Here is a 16,020-nt window from a genome sequence, read left to right as displayed (position 1 = left end):
AGATACTGGAGTGGTTTTCCACTTCCTTCTCTAGCTCATTTTTTTTTTAGGTTTTTTTGCAAGGCAATGGGATTAAGTGGCTTGCCCAAGGCCACACAGCTAGGTAATTATTTAGTGTCTGAGGCCAGATTTGAACTCAGGTACTCCTGACTCCAGGACTAGTGCTCTACTCATTGCACCACCTAGCCGCCCCTCCAGTTCATTCTACAGACAAAGAAAGAGAGATAAATAGGGTTAAGAGAAATGCTCAGACAGTTACTAAGTATTTGAGGCCAGATTTGAACTCAGAAAAGTGAGTCTGATTCCAGGATCAGTACTCTATCCGATGTTGTATCTAACAATGATCTCACGATATACTAACCCACCACCATAACAGGTCAGATTCTAGATCTGATAAGTACCTTGCACCAGATTTCTCTTACATCCTGGAAAATAATGCAATCTAATATAAATTAAGGCTCTCTAAATTGCTCACATCAGTCACTTTTAATCTCACTCATTTTTTATTACTCAAAATAATGTAATTCAATCATGATGCTTACCGTGGTCCACATGAGCCAGTATGCAGATGTTCCTGATGTTACTGGTATTTCTCTGGAGTTGAATCATCTTATCCAAACTGTTGAGCACCATGATCTCTTTTTCTCACTATAGCTAAAAATTAAACTGTATTATATTAAAAATGAAACTAAAGATAAAAATTGAGGAGTATATTAAAATGTTAGTAGTTGACAAGATTGTAAATACACCTTCAAATAATCAACATCAAAGGTCAGTGTTAGGATTTAATGTGATAGCACATTGTGGCCATTTAAGGGACACAGCTCAGCTGTCAGAACTCAAAGGCTACACAAACACAAAGAATAAGTGAGATGGGCAACTTCTGGGTAATGAATAAAGAATGAGAACAGTATTTCCTCCTTTACTTGCTTGAAAATGTGTGTTTACACCAAGACAAACATATCTAAGTAAATTCTAAATCTGATAAACTGTGTATAATCTTTAGAATCAACAATTAAAATTGCCTATTCAAATATTTTTATCCACTAAAAACTAAACTGATTTCTCATTACTGATTTGTAAGTTCAATCAAAGCTCTCAAGAATGTTGGATCTGTGTTCTAAGGCTGCACCCATTCATTCAAAAAGTATTTTTCTGTTGAGGGATATAAGAGCTCCATAAAATATAGTGCCCTCCCTTCCAGGAGCCTCCAGGAAGTTGTTAAATCACAATGCAAAGTAGTATAAAATTAGATAGGAAGGTATGGAAAATGGTCTCCAAACTTTTAACTGTCATACATACTCCTTCAATTAAAAAAAAAAAATTTAAGCATACATTCCAAATATATGCATATTTACTTAATTATATACCAATTATGCATATTATGAAAAGTTGTATAAAAATTAAAGTAAAAGAGAATGAAATAAAACTGAATTATATGATCCTAGGATTAATAGGGAGCTACTGGAATTTCCAATTGGGTTGCTGTCTTTTGTATTTGTAAAAGATCAAAATGACATCTCTAAGGTCAGGGTCAAGATACCATGTGATATGTTGACTGTGGTAGCAAAGCTTTACAATAGGTCAGGCACAAATATGAACACCTGAAGTGGTGATGTCTCTAAATTTGCACTCTCACAATTAATATAAACTACTCCTTTAATACAGGCATGCTATGCTGGACCATCCTGCTCCAGTATCTCCTGTCTCACAATCAATTCCAAAGTTCCTCAAAGAGATTGTGAGGGGCAGCTAGGTGGCGCAATGGATAGAGGACCAGTCCTGGAGTCAGGAGTACCTGAGCTCAAATCGGGTCTCAGACACTTAATAATGACCTAGCTGTGTGGCCCTGGGCAAGCCACTTAACCCCATAGCCTTGCAAAAAAACTACAAAATAAAGAGATTGTGAGAATGTTCTTGTGAGCTTCTTGTAAGTGCGTATTTTGAATGAATTCTCTGAAAAATTGTCTTTTAGGCAAACATACTTTTGGCATTCAAATGATATGGCCAGACCATCAGCGTTGCACTCTCTGCAATGTAGTTTGAACGCTTGGCAGTTTAGCTTGGGAAAGGGCCTCAATGTGCAGTACCTTGCCAGGTGATCTGTAGAATCTTCCTAAGATAATTCAATTTCCTACCATGGTACTGGCATACTGTCCAAATTTCACAGGCATAAAACAGTGAGATAAGCATAAAGGTTCTATAAGCCTTCAGTTTGGTAGACTGTCTTAATACTTCTCTCCCACATTTTCCTTTGGAGCTTCCCAAACACTAAGCAAGCTCCTCATCATCTATGTGTATATCCCTGGAAAGTATACTGCCAAGGTAAGAACTTATTCACTGCAATAAAAATTTCTCTATTTGCTATAATTGATGGTTACACATATAGATGGTGCAGTACTAGCTGGTGAAGAACTTCTATTTTCTTGGTATTATCAGGCCAAAATTAGCACAAGCAGCAAAGAACAGATAGATCCCTATTCTGCTATATCTTATACTCAGAGTATACAATGAACGCACAATCACTGTGAACAAAAAGTTGTTCACAGATTCTCCCTCCACTTTTTTCTTGGATTGTAGCCTTTTCAAGTTAACTAATTTATCATCAGTGACCTTGATGCCATTTTCATGCTCACTGAAGGTATCTGACAACTTCACTGAAAACATCATGCTAAATGGGAGCATACATACAACCCTGCTTCCCTCCAATGATGACTGGAAAAGCTTGAGAACATGGTCCATTATCTAGGATTCATTGTAAACATGCTGTCATGGAATTGGAATATAATATTGATGAACTTCTCCAAGCCACCAAATTTTACTATGATTTTCCAGAAGCCCTTACTAAGTATCAAAGATTTTGATTGGACCAGCAAAGGATGTATACAGACAGACCTATGTTCAATTCCTGGCATTTCTCCTGTAGTCAGGCAGCAAACACCATATTGACAATTCCTTTCTGAAGCCAACACTGGCTCTTGGCCATCTTCAAGGTGAAGGATTAGCTTATTAAGGAGGATACTGGCAAGAATCTTGCCAGTAATGATTAAGAGAGAGATTTTCCTGTGATTGTAATAGTACAACCTATTTCCTTTTCCTTTAGAGATAGACAATAGAGGCATCCGTGAGGTTCTAGGGGGTCAGGGAGATAACCACTATAACCACCTCTTGCCATATTACCAGGAAGATTAGCTTTTGATCAATTAGCTTTTGCATGAGCAACAGACAGATGGAACAGAATCAGTGCCAGGCACTTTGCCATATAAGAGAAGCCAAATGTCATCCAAAGCCTCTTCTTCAGGTAGGAAGGGTACATGCTAGAGAGGGTACACAGTCAATAGCTTTAACATTAGTTGATGAAGATCCATTGAGAACATCATAGAAGTATCAGTCCATCTTTCCAGGATCAGGTCCTTACCACTAATCAAACTGGCTCCATCAGTTGAGTGTTTCAGATGTGTCATAGGTTTTTAATCCATAGTCTTCAGGGTAACATGAAAGAGCTTTGAATTGCTACTATCTGAGTAAAACTGAATTTCATTTGCCTTCTTATAATCTCTAAGAATCCTGCAGCTCTCTAGCTTTGTTTGCACTTTACTTTTGAAGTTAAATGCTGCTTCTTAGAGATGAACAAATTATCTTGCTGGTCTAGGGAAATGACATGCTCAGACCAGTGATTTAAGAATATCAATTTTCAAATTTGGATGACTAGAAGGATGGTAGATGGTGGTACCCTTAATAGAGACTTGGAAGTCAAAAAAAGGGTGAGTCAATGGTAGATTATAATAAGATCTGAATTGCAGTTAACAACTTACAAATTTGAGACTTACATCCTTTGAGACTGACTGTTCCACCAAAACCATGTGGGAGAAGAAGCATCTAAGGTTCTATCTAGGAATATAAAGTCCACCAACTACAACAGTCATAGATTATCTAGTGTGTGTGTGTGTGTGTGGGGGGGGGAATGGCAAGATATAGGTACATGGGTGCCAAGGCTTTCAGAAGCCCGCCATCTCAATTCAGAGAGAAGCTTGGGGCTCCCAATAGTCACAAATGGTCCTCAGTAGGGTGAAGAGGTGGAAGGGAGATTCTGAAAAATAATAAAGGGGTGATGGGTTGTGATGGATAAAAGCCCAACAACCAGATATATGAGAAGGCTGAGAATCTATCTTGCTACCCGACCCTTCATTTGTTGTATATAAAGGAGTCACTTTGGAAACTGTTTGGACAATAGATTGTATGTCCACTGACATGGACAATAAGTATTCTAAAAGAACTGGGAGAAGCATATAGTGGGGGGAGAGCAGATAGTGGAAAAGGTAAGGCTTCTGTTGTCCTCTCAGTGGTAAAGGAGAATTAGGATACTACTAAAAGTATGGAGAAGCATATTTTTAGATGAGAAAAACAGCATTCAGCAATGTTAGATTCAATCATCAATAAACATTTGTTAAGAGCCTACTATGTGTCAGGCCCTATACTAAATGCTGGAGATACAAAAAGAGGCACAATCTATACAGAATAAATATAAAAAGCTATATACAGAATAAATATAAAATAATTAACTGGGAGAAGGTACAAGAGTTAATGGGGGCTGGGGAAGGTTTACTGTAGAAGGTATCCATTCTGAAATATGTCATACTTAAGGGGCTATAGAATAAGAACCGACTTGATGGACTGGTAATTTACATGTTGAGGAGCAGTGAGAGCTAGGAAGGTCCATGGTGGAAAGTCCTGATGGCCCTATTGTATAAATCAACTGGAAACTGTTGTCTACAAAGTTCACTTTAGACACTTGGATATAAAAACTATCCCAAAAAAGTTCATCTCCAGAAAGTTTACTCAGACCTAGAAGAATTTAAACCTGTGAAGTATTAGGTTTAAGACAGTACTGAAAGATAAACTACAAAGATAATAAAAATTAAACATGAGCACTTTGTAAAAGTTCAGTTCAACTTCTATAAAGTTAAAAATTCTGCCTAAGGGAGAAATTTTTTGATAGGATATTTAATGATTTGATTTCTTTAATACAAATTTCTTTTTCCCCACTTCCTCTGCTGGCACTCACCTCAAAGAATACACTAGAGAGACTACAAAATTTAAGCCCCACTTTTAGGCCTTGGCAACAAAAACTCTAGGTTCTTGGCAAAATTCAGTCCTCACTTTCATTTCATCCAACTTATTAAGAAAAAAGCAGATCTTAAAGTCTCTCTTCCTTAAACAGGGCATAATTGGAACTTTAAAAAACCCTTTGTTGCTTTTACTAAGTTTTTGTTCTCAATTTAAAAAGCAGAGAGCTATAATATTTTAGTATTTCTTGATAGAAAATAATGATTTTACTTTGTAGTCCTTCATTTTTGCTATAAGTCAGTGGTCTTCACCATTACTTGTTTAAATGAATAGTACTAAGCAGGACAAAAATATTGTTTCCTTTATGCAGTCTATAAGCAGAATGACCAATCACCAGAATCTAACAATACTATTAAGTATACTAAGACTTTTGGAACAACTTCTATATAAGGCCAACAAAGATGGAAAAGGCAAATATGAGTTTATGGACTTACACTGTTGATTCTTAAATATTTAAATAGATATATTATCTATATCATCTATCTACACACACACACACACACACACACACACACACACCTGAAAATACCTGGGATTTAGTTTCAAGATGAGGCTGCTGATTTTAAAATTTACCTTTAAGTTTTTCAATAAATTAATTTCTTCAAAAGTTACAACAAAATGAACAAACAAGTTACTGCAAGTTCAGGTATAACATTTTAGTCAATTACATTTTACTATCATGTGGATGAATCATACAGCATCTTTTCTTATTAGTTTATTTTTAGTTTTACATATAACTACTACTACTAAAATAAGCATTTTAGTCAACAAAGCCACATAAACACAGAATTTCATTCTTTTACACACTGCTTAATACACATAAGAATTGCTGACATTTATATTTATATATGGGGCAGTGTAGACTGCCAGGCCTGGAGGCAGGAAGACTCATCTTTCTGAGTTTAAATCCAACCTTAGAATCATAGTTGGCATATGACACTGGATTTGAATTCGTATTTTTGACTCCAGTTACATGACTCTATCTACTGTGACAACTAGCTTACCTCCTTTTAAATATACAAAGCAGGAGATTTAGAAACTGATTCATCATGACTTAAAGACATTTACATACATCTTTAACATGAGTCATTGAAAGACAAGAGAAACGAGTTTTTAAAGTGCCCACATAGGAAAACAAAAAAAAAAACTTCAAGAATTTTCAATAACTCAAAAATTTTTTCACAATTATAGTTTTTTTAACTTAAAAAACAAAAACTTTTACATTCTTAATTACTCCATCTTATCTTTCTGATCATTTAATCTCTATGGAACTCAAGAGTTTGCTTATCAGTAAAAGTTTGGGTTAGACCCAAAGAACCAATTTAAGCCCTAACCATTAAATGGAAAGGGAACTTTGAAGTAATGTAGCTGAAATTCCTCAATCTTACTGAAGCCCTTGCAATGAGCTAATGGAAGAACCAGGGCTACTTAGAGAGAAAGAGAGAGAGAGAGGAGGGAGAGGACATATATATACATACACATACATACATACACACACACACACACACGTGTGTGATACCCCCAAAGTCTTTAAACTTTGTTAGCTTAAAACCACTACTAACAACACTAATAAGTATACTAAGACTTTTGGAATAACTTCTACATAAGGCCAATAACGATGAAAAAGGCACATATGAGTTTATGGACTTGTATTTTTTTTTAGGTTTTTGCAAGGCAAATGGGGTTAAGTGGCTTGCCCAAGGCCACACAGCTAGGTAATTATTAAGTGTCTGAGACTGGATTTGACCTCAGGTACTCCTGACTCCAGGGTCGATGCTTTATCCACTAAGCCACCTAGCCACCCCTTTACACTGTTGGTTCTTCTTCAAGTCAACTTCCTGATCTTATATGTTCAACTATTGTGGACCTTCTTCTAAATCCTTATGACTTAGAAAGAAGCAATCTATCATCTTGGCAGAAGAGCTAGGGCAAAGTGAGAAGAAGAATGTGAACTCTAGGGAAAGGGTTCTTTTTGCTTTTTTTTTTCTTTGTTATCCTCAGCATGATATCACAGCATGACAGATTTAGAGGTAAGAACCAGGTTTCTCCTTATTTCCCCCAATGCTTAGTCAGCACAATGTCCCAGCATAGAGTAAATTTAGAATAAATGCTTGCTGACTGACCTTAGGGAGCCTTCCAGGAAGAATTAGCCTGGGGTCTGAAGTCTCTATAATATAGAAATATGTGTGTGTATACACACACATTATATGTATCTATACAGACATACATAAATGCAAATATGTATTTATAAACATAAATGTAAATATATATATATACATACATATATGTATATATGAAATGATTGTTAGTTCACATTCCTCTATTCAAAATGAGCTTCAGTGGCTCACTTCTGCTTATCCACTTAAGTGGACACACTACCCATCTTTGCTTTCATATTATACATGTATGTAAGCATATATATATATATATATATATATACACAGACCCAGTAACTTTTTCAAAACATTTCGATTTCTCACTAATCCTACGTATTTGATTTTGTACATTTAAAAACAGTACTGGGGGGGGTGGTCATCGATTTCTCCCGATGGCCAAGGAGATCCACGAGCCCCCCTCCCCGAAGTTTCAAGACTCCGGATCTAACTCATGTCTGAGATGAGCCTGGTGGCACTCAGCGAGGGGAACCGGCCTGCCCAGTGAATCCGAGGAGGGCCGGGCCCCTGGGACTGGAGGGAGCGCTCCCCGCCGAAGGGGAGCCGAAGTTTCCCGCCGGCCCTTCCCCGGGCTCGCCCGGGCGGCAGAGGCCGCTTCCGCCCCCGGCTCTGGGGGTAACATCGCCTCTTTATTTGGGAGGCGTGGCGGGGAGAAGGGAGACTGGAGGCCCGAGGGCGCCGGGCAGCGCCGGACGAGTACCGCGGCCCCGGGCCACACGCGGGGCGCCTGCGCCTCGCGCCTTCCCAGGGTTCCCCGTCGCTTCCAGCTCGGCCCGGCTGGGCGTGCGCGACCTCTGACCCCAGCGAGCGATGCCGGCTCGGGGAAGCCCATCTCCGGGCTCTCGGAGGAGGACGCCGGAGACGCTCTGCCGGGGGGTCGGCACCCCCCAGCCTCCCGGGGGTCCCCCCACTCACCCACTCGATCAGCCGCCGATGACAAAACAGCGAAGTTGCCTTGGTCGGGCCCGGCCGCTCAGGCGCCACCACGCGTGCGGGAGGGGAGGCGGGCGAGGAGGGCCGCTCCAGACCCGGAACTCGAGGGCGGGAGCGGGGGAGGGGGAGGCGGGGAGAGGGGGCGTGGCGAGGACGCGACCTTCGACCCGCCCGCCCCTGTGACGACGCCGGAAGCCCGCCGCGCTCTGGCGGCCGCGCCGTTGCCGTGGTTACGGCGGCGGCTCTAGCGCGTCAGCCGCGGCCCCGGGAGAGCTTGGGCGGACCATGAGGCTCCTCTGCCTCTGCCAGATTTGCACCTGCGGGTAAGGGGTGTTCGGAATGCGGTGAGGGCGGGCCCCCGGCTCCCGCCGCCAGGATGGTCCGGCCGAGCCCCCCCGGGCTTCCCCGCGCCCCCAGCCTGCTCTGGGGCTCCCCCTTGGCGTGAGCCGGGCCCTTCCTCGCCCCGCTGCCCTCACCTCCCTCCAGTCTCAGGCCCTCCCCCCACTCTTCTGCCTTCACCTTCCTTCAGTCCAGGGTCTGGGATCCCCCACTCTAGCTTCTCACCCCCCTTCCCGACCCCACCGCCTTTACCACCCCTATTCCAGGTTTTCACACCTCTCCTCCCTTCCCCCGCCCTCATCCTGCCTTCCCGGCGCTACTGCCCTGTTCCAGTGAGCTGGACTTTTTTCTGACCCGCACACTCTCCAAGCATTCCTTATTCCAGAGATTTTAGCTTTCCCATTTCCTTTGCTTTTCCTCCGTCAGACTTATTCCTCAGTCCCCACACTCTTCCCTCCCGAGAGGGCCGACTCCCTTTTAACCCAAGAGGCTTCTCTTTCCCTGGACCAGGGAACCAGTCCCCTTTCTGAGCCCCGTCCCTTCGGAAGCCAGCCCACTCCTATTCCTTTCCTGACCCCCACCGTTCCAAGAGCTCTCCTGGTTCAGGGAGCCAGGCCCCTTCCTGAGCCCCACACTTTCAAGTTCTCTTTTTCCAGAGAGCTGTCCCTTTCCCATGCCCCATTTCCCTTCAGCTTTTCTAATCCTGGGCCCAAGCCTCCTTTCTGCACTCACATCTCTAAGCCTGTCTCCTCTGGGAACTTGGCCCCCTTTCCAAATCACTTCCTTTTACTCTTCTGCTCTAGGTTGCCAGCTCCCTTACTGAACCCCACATCTTTCATCTTAACCTAGTCTAACCCCTTTCCTGAGCAGCCACGTTTAAACTTCCCCTATTCCCAAGTTGAGCCCCTTTCCTGTACCCCCTTCAGCTCTCCTGTTCAAGACCCAGACTCCTTTCTGATTCTCAAAGATTCAACTCTCCTATCTTAAGGTTATAACTCCCCTTTCTGAGCCCCACGGCCTTCAACTTTCCTAGTCCAAGAACCTAGCTCAGCCCCTGTTCTGAGTCCCATACCTTTTCACTATCCTTTTCCAGAAACCTAGCTCCTTTTCTTTAACCTCCCCTAACTTTTATCTCTCCGTTTTCAGGATCCAGACCCCTTTGCTGAAGTTTGTGGGGCTCAGATTCCAATGACCCAGCCCACTTTTTTTTCTCATTCCTCAGTCTCCATAGCCATGGATTCAACCTGTACCAGGCTTCCAGACTCCCCTTCCTAGAGCCCTTCTCTTTAATTCTTCTGTTTCAGAAATTTACTCTTCCAACATTCTTGGCCCTTCTCAACTCCATACTCTTCAATTCTCAAGTTCCAAAAACTCATTTCTCTTTCCCCTTTCTGAGTTATCACATTGATCTTCAATTTTCCTGTTCCTGGGAGCCACTGCCCACTTTCTTGAACTCTTACACCTTTCATTTCTCTTCTTCCAGATATCCAGCCCCCCCCTCCAGTAAAATGTAAATTCTTTGAGGTCTAGGACTATTTTATTTTCAAATACAAACTCAAACTGTTTGTTGAATTGCATTTCCTGAGAGACTATACCCATTGTCTCCTTTGGACTAGGATCTCTTTTCCAATTTCTTATACTTTTCAATAGTCATTAATTCCATGAATCTAATCCCCTGTGCCCCTTTCTGAGCCTCCTATATCTTCAGACATTGCTGTTCCATTAAAACCTAGAGTTTGTGATCTTGGATCTTCTTTCCCAAATTTCCAAATTTTATACCTCCATAACTTTTCCAGAAATGCCCTTCAGTTTTCTTGGTTTTCTCTACTTCTTGAATTTCTTGAAAACTTGTCTGCGAAGGACTCATTTGTCTTGGAAAGTTTACTTTTTTTTTTTCCCTTTCCAGTTCCTCAACCATATTTAGATAGTCTAGTTCTGATAAGAAGGGTATTTTTTTTTTAACACTCAAAATACAAAGGTTGAACGCTATATTTCTCTTTTCTGGGTAGCCACCTTTTCAGTGCCTTTTAAAAAATTTCCCCCAGTTTATGGAAATACCAAGGACCCACCTAACAACTTCCTATCCCAAACAAACACAGTCTCCTGGTTGCTTTCTTCCCCATTATTTACCTAAGGTCTTAATCAGTGTGTGCTAAGCAAACATTATTATTAATAGACCATTCAGTTTATTGTTTCCTGCTCCCAAGTAATGACTATTTTCATATGCAAAGCATTTAAATTTTAGGAGAAAATGGTTTTTTACAAGCTTGGTTCTGACCAAAAAGTTAAAAATTACAGTGGACCAAAGATTATTTAGATTATACCAATCAAAATTATCAAGTATCTTCTGGGAAATTGTTGCTATATTTCATCTTTCAAAAAAATTCAATAAATACTCACTTTTTCTCACCTTTTGTATGTATTTATCTTCCTTTAAAGTTCTTTCTTTACAATTTTGTGTGTTTACTTCTGTTAATGAAAATATGGGATCGTGTAAAAGCTTTAGATCAAGGATGGGGCAAAAGATTTGATTCCCTTAAAAGTCATAATATAAAGAATAAAATCATGCATATAGGTATTTGTGAATTTTTAAACAACCTTTTGTTGCTAATTAACAAAGAAATTGGTAGGTATAATATTCTAACTAACCACATCCCAATTAAAGGAAACACTTGATTATATTTTAAGCTGTCCAATCCAGCTGGCCACCTCATCCATCCTCAATTAAAATCCTAGTTCATGCTCATGAAGCACAAGTCATCACAAGAGAGCACCTAAAAATTACCAAAACCAGAATAGAGATGTTCTGTTGAATTTCCACCATTGGAATAGCTCATGTTGAAAAAAGGTAACCTGGTATTTTAACAGGTTTTGTCTGGAGAACACAAGATAGAAACATCTCATTTCACTTAGTGGATTCAAATGTGGATTCAGGGGCAGACCTGCTCTTTTGAGGACTAGCATTTATCTCATTTATGAGTTTGCGGACTCATTACCGAAAGACCAGCCATCAGGTGGTTATTGTTTATGCCACAATAATTCATGAAGAAAATCTCCTAAATCAAGGGATGCTAATGAATGAAAGTATGGATCCTTGAAATGTTGGTGGAAATATTTAGCAGAGATGATCTCAAAATACAATAAAAATTTTGCAAACGGTCTAAAATTTCATTTAAATTAATCAAATGAAGATTATTTGGAGTTCTTAGATTAAAGTTTCCATAAGATAAAATGTATAACATTAGTGAGATAATTACTAAATGAATATTAAGATTTATGAAAGATGGAAGGGAAAAAATCAAACATAATAGAGAAGAAATCTCAGTAACTAGAGAATGGGTTGGATACTATAGGACTCAGAATGGCAAGTGCCCCAGGGAAGAGAATCCAAGCAACATATAAATGTTGCATCTTAGCAACATTATCTAAAATTTATTTTTGAGGGAGAGTTAGTGAATTAGAAAAATTAGTAATCACAGGTACTTATGAATTCTAAAAAAAATTAATCAGACCAGACTCATTTTTTTCAGCAGGTTTTCTTCAACTAGTAGAACACAAGAAATAGTGTAAATATTTACATAGATTTTTAAGAAAATATTCAATAGTTATTTTTTGTGTAAAAGGTATAGGGGGGATGGTTGATAGTACTGTTAAATGGACTCAGAAATTAATGGTTCAGTGTTAAACATATAAAAAGTACAAAACTGTCAGTGGAGTTGTCTTGTCCTGTGATATTTTAATCAATGATTTGGATAAAGGCATGGATAGTCATCCTTATCAAATATAGAGATTAAGCTATAAAAGAGAGCTAACGACTGGATAACAAAGTCAATATCGAAAAAGATATTGCCAGACAAGAAAATTTGGGCTGAATCTGACAAGAAAAAATATAATAGTATAAAATTTTGGCTTTTCCTTTAGCACTGTCCCAGTTATATTGAGGGAGGCATGGTAACTAAATAGGGGGCTGGGGGAGTGGGAGGTTAAAAAAACGATCTGAGGGTGTTAGAGGACTTGATATCAGTCAGCAGTGTGAAAATGTGATCTTGAGTTTTCCCTGCCAAGGTCTAGGATCCTTTCCTTAACTTCCTCTCACTGCTTCTTCATATCATTGTTAAACCCATGAATTCAGTTGTTCACAAATTCCCTTTATAGCAGGTCTGCACCCCACCCAGAAATTACTTTATATATATTTATATTTGGTTATGTGTTTATATATTGTATTACCTCAAAGCTCCTCATGGTTCTATTTTTGTTTTCTTTTTGGCCCTTGATTATTTTTTTCAATAAATGAAACAAGAGCCAAAAATAGCTAATGTAAGTTTAGGCTACATTATGATGGTTTGTTTATCTTTCCTGGTCAAATCTTCACCAGTCCACCTGTACTCTATTATGCTCAAACCCATCTTTTTGTGTGTATGTTCAATTCTGGGCACTGAACTTCTTTTTTTAAATGAAGAGCAAATAGAGGATGACCAAAATGGTTAAAGGCTTTAAGTTCCTATTATATGAAAACTTTTGAAGGTACTAGAGATTTTTAGTCTAGAGAAGAAAAGGCTTAGGAGGAATAAAGAGTCACAGACTTAGAGCCTGAAGGGACCCTAGAGGTGCTTTATTTTAGTCCTCTATTTTTCCTATGTGGAAACTGAAGTTTAGGGTGACCTATTCAATATTGTATGGGTGGAAGTGTCAAGAAATGGGGTTTTACAATGTAAAGACTAACAGACTGCCTTCTATGGGGGGAGGGAAACAAGATTAGGGGGAAAATTATAAAATTCCAAATGAATAAAATCTTTTATAAAAAAAAATGGGGTTTGAGCCCAAGATCTTTGGCTTCAAAGTCAGAGATCTTTCCAGGACATGATAACTATCTTTAAGTACATGAAGAACTATGAAGTGAAAGAGGTATTATTACTAAGAGTATAACTAAGAGTAATGGGTAGAGTTAGTAGAAGCTTCCTGACAAACTAAAGCTGTCCAACAGGACAGAATGAACCCTCTCAGAAGGTCAGATGACTTACTTGCTGAGTATGTTGTTATTCTTTTGTAGGTATGGGTTGGATCAGGTGACACTGGGGTCTCTTCCAAATCTGAAATTCTCTGATTCTCCCCTGGGGTTGGGAATTTGGAGATCACTGAACATGCCAAGGACACTGGAGCTGGAATATTAGGGATGGGAGAGAGGGAAGAGACAATGAAAAAGTGCAAAGGAGAGAAGTAGAGGGAACATAGTGAAATGGATACTTCCTGAAATAGTGATTTGGGGAAGGAATTCACTGATAAGAGGAGGGGGGCTTTAGTGAAAGAGGGATCTCAGGGTGAGAAAGCTGTAGAGGCATCCTCTAGGGTGAAAAGATTGCCCCTAACAAGGTGAAGTCTAGAGAGAACCAGAGAGGGAGTTTAACTGATAGTATGATATACTGTGCTTTGGTAAGCTATACATTGAACTATAGGATTCTAGTATTGGTTTTGCCATTAGTTGTTCAATCAAAGGTAAGTTGCTTAACTTCTCTGTGTCTTAGTTTCCTCATCTTTTAAATAAGAAAGCCTCTTACTCCCAGTCCTCAGACTGGACCACTCTATCAAGTATAGGGGAGAGCCTGCTCAAAGATAGAATTTGTGTGTGAGGGATAGGAAGGAGGCCATAAGAGTATCTGAAATAGTCCCCCTCTTCACTTCTGTCTCTTAGAAACCCTAGCTTCCTTCAAAACTTAACTCATATTCTACTTCCTTCATAAGAACTTTCCCAATCCTCCTAGTGTACTTTCCCCCGCTAACATATGTGTGTATAATGTTTATATGCATGTAGGTGTATATATGAACATATGTTACATGCATATGTGTGTGTGTGATTTTAATAGAATAATTTCCCTTTGAAGGCAAGGACTACTTTGCTTTGTCTTTTTTTCCCCAGCCTACCATAATCCTTGGTATAAAGTAAGATCTTAATAAATGCTCATTGATTGTTCGTGGGGAAGGTGGATTCTGCCACCTAATGAGTTAGCCATAAAGCTTTACATCATCTTCAGATGTGATAATGTGTCATCTTTACCTTATCCAAAATGTTGATAAAAAGTATTAAAATATCACAGAACCCTGAAGCAATCTAAAGAAACTTCTTTTGAAGCTAGCATCATAGAATCATAGATCTCTTTCCTCAAAAGTACCAAACAAATCATCTAGTCCAGTCTTCTCATTTTACATGTGAGAAAACTAAGACCCAGAGAGTTTAAGGGATTTAAGAGCTAACAGGTGGTAATTATAAGAAGCAGAAATGAGATAGAAAGTAGTCTCATGACTTTCACACCTTCCATTGCCCTATAGTGATTTTTTTTGTTTTGTAATATTATGCTTTATTTTTTCCTCAATTATTTTCTCCAGTTTTTAACATGTTTAAAAAAATTTGAATTCCAAATTCTAACCCTCCTTTCCATTCACCTACCCTGAGACATTACCATTTCCATATTAATCATTATATACAGAATACTCAAATGCAAGACAAAGAATGAGAGTGAAAAAATGGCATGCTTCAGTCTGTATTCAAACAATATCAGTACTTTGCCTGTAAAGTCCTTTGGAATTTTCTTGGATAATTAATATTGCTATGAATAAGTCATTTACAATTTGCTTTACCGAACAATTTTGCTATTACTGTGTATAGCATGGTCCTGATTCTGTTCACTTCACTCTGCATCAGTTCATATAAGTCCAGGAATTTTTGAAATCATCTTGTCATTCTTAAAGCGCAATATTCTGTCACAGTGCTATAACACAGCTTGTTTAGCCATTCCCCAATTGATGGCCACCCTTTCAGTTTCAAATTCTTAACCACTACAAAAAGAGCTGCTATAAATATTTTTGTACCTTTTTTATATTTTGAGGATATATAGCAATTGTATTGCTGGAATCAAAGAGAATGTACAATTTTATAGCCCTTGGAAATAGTTCCAAATTGCTCTTCAAAGCAGTTGGATCAGTTCATAGTGATTATTTTTTGAGTTTGGCCATTCAATCAGTCTGAGTACTTCTGAATAATCTGAAATATGCTTTCCTCCCCAAAAAGGGTGATTGTTAGACTATTTTCATCTTTTCACCTCTTATCACAAATTGTTGTAAAGTCACTTTTCCCCCATCCAATCAGTTATCAGAATAGAAATTTCCTCTTGTTACTGCTTTTATCTTTCCAAGAGTAAAGAACTTATCATTAAAGCAAGTCAAGAAATTATTAACTGTCAGACTAGAGTTCAACATTTCTTTATATCTAAAGACAATTGGAGTGTCCTCTACCTTTTTTATATCATGTTTCCATTCTAGACTTGTCCTGTGACTATTTGCTTCTTAGGGCCCATTACAAAAATTAATATTATCAAAATTCCTTTCTATGTTCTTTTCAATTTGAAAGGAGCAATTTGTATGTCATATGAAAATTAAATACTCAATTTATATT

General features: G+C 39.1%; 2 protein-coding genes across 3 annotated transcripts in view; one reads left to right on the top strand and one right to left on the bottom strand.

The window, feature by feature from the left end:
• Positions 1 to 8,352, bottom strand: part of EFL1 (elongation factor like GTPase 1) — a 202,547-nt gene extending 194,195 nt beyond the window's left edge. The window contains exons 1-2 of one of the 2 annotated variants that reach the window (XM_074233988.1): positions 8,217 to 8,352; positions 543 to 666 (exon numbers count right to left, since the gene is read on the bottom strand). In XM_074233988.1, coding sequence (XP_074090089.1) covers positions 543 to 633 — 91 coding nt within the window. In that variant the 5' untranslated portion in view covers positions 634 to 666; positions 8,217 to 8,352. The remainder of the gene's footprint in view (positions 1 to 542; positions 667 to 8,216) is intronic. The other variant, XM_074233987.1, reaches the window with a different exon arrangement.
• A 117-nt stretch (positions 8,353 to 8,469) lies between these two features.
• SAXO2 (stabilizer of axonemal microtubules 2) overlaps positions 8,470 to 16,020 on the top strand; it is a 40,148-nt gene continuing 32,597 nt past the window's right edge. Inside the window, exon 1 of the mRNA XM_074233984.1 lies at positions 8,470 to 8,557. Within this exon, the coding sequence (XP_074090085.1) occupies positions 8,520 to 8,557 (38 nt within the window). The 5' untranslated portion in view covers positions 8,470 to 8,519. The remainder of the gene's footprint in view (positions 8,558 to 16,020) is intronic.

The sequence above is a fragment of the Macrotis lagotis genome, chromosome 4, assembly GCF_037893015.1.
Source record: "Macrotis lagotis isolate mMagLag1 chromosome 4, bilby.v1.9.chrom.fasta, whole genome shotgun sequence".
Lineage (NCBI taxonomy): Eukaryota > Metazoa > Chordata > Mammalia > Peramelemorphia > Peramelidae > Macrotis > Macrotis lagotis.
This window is presented reverse-complemented; position numbering and strand designations above follow the sequence as displayed.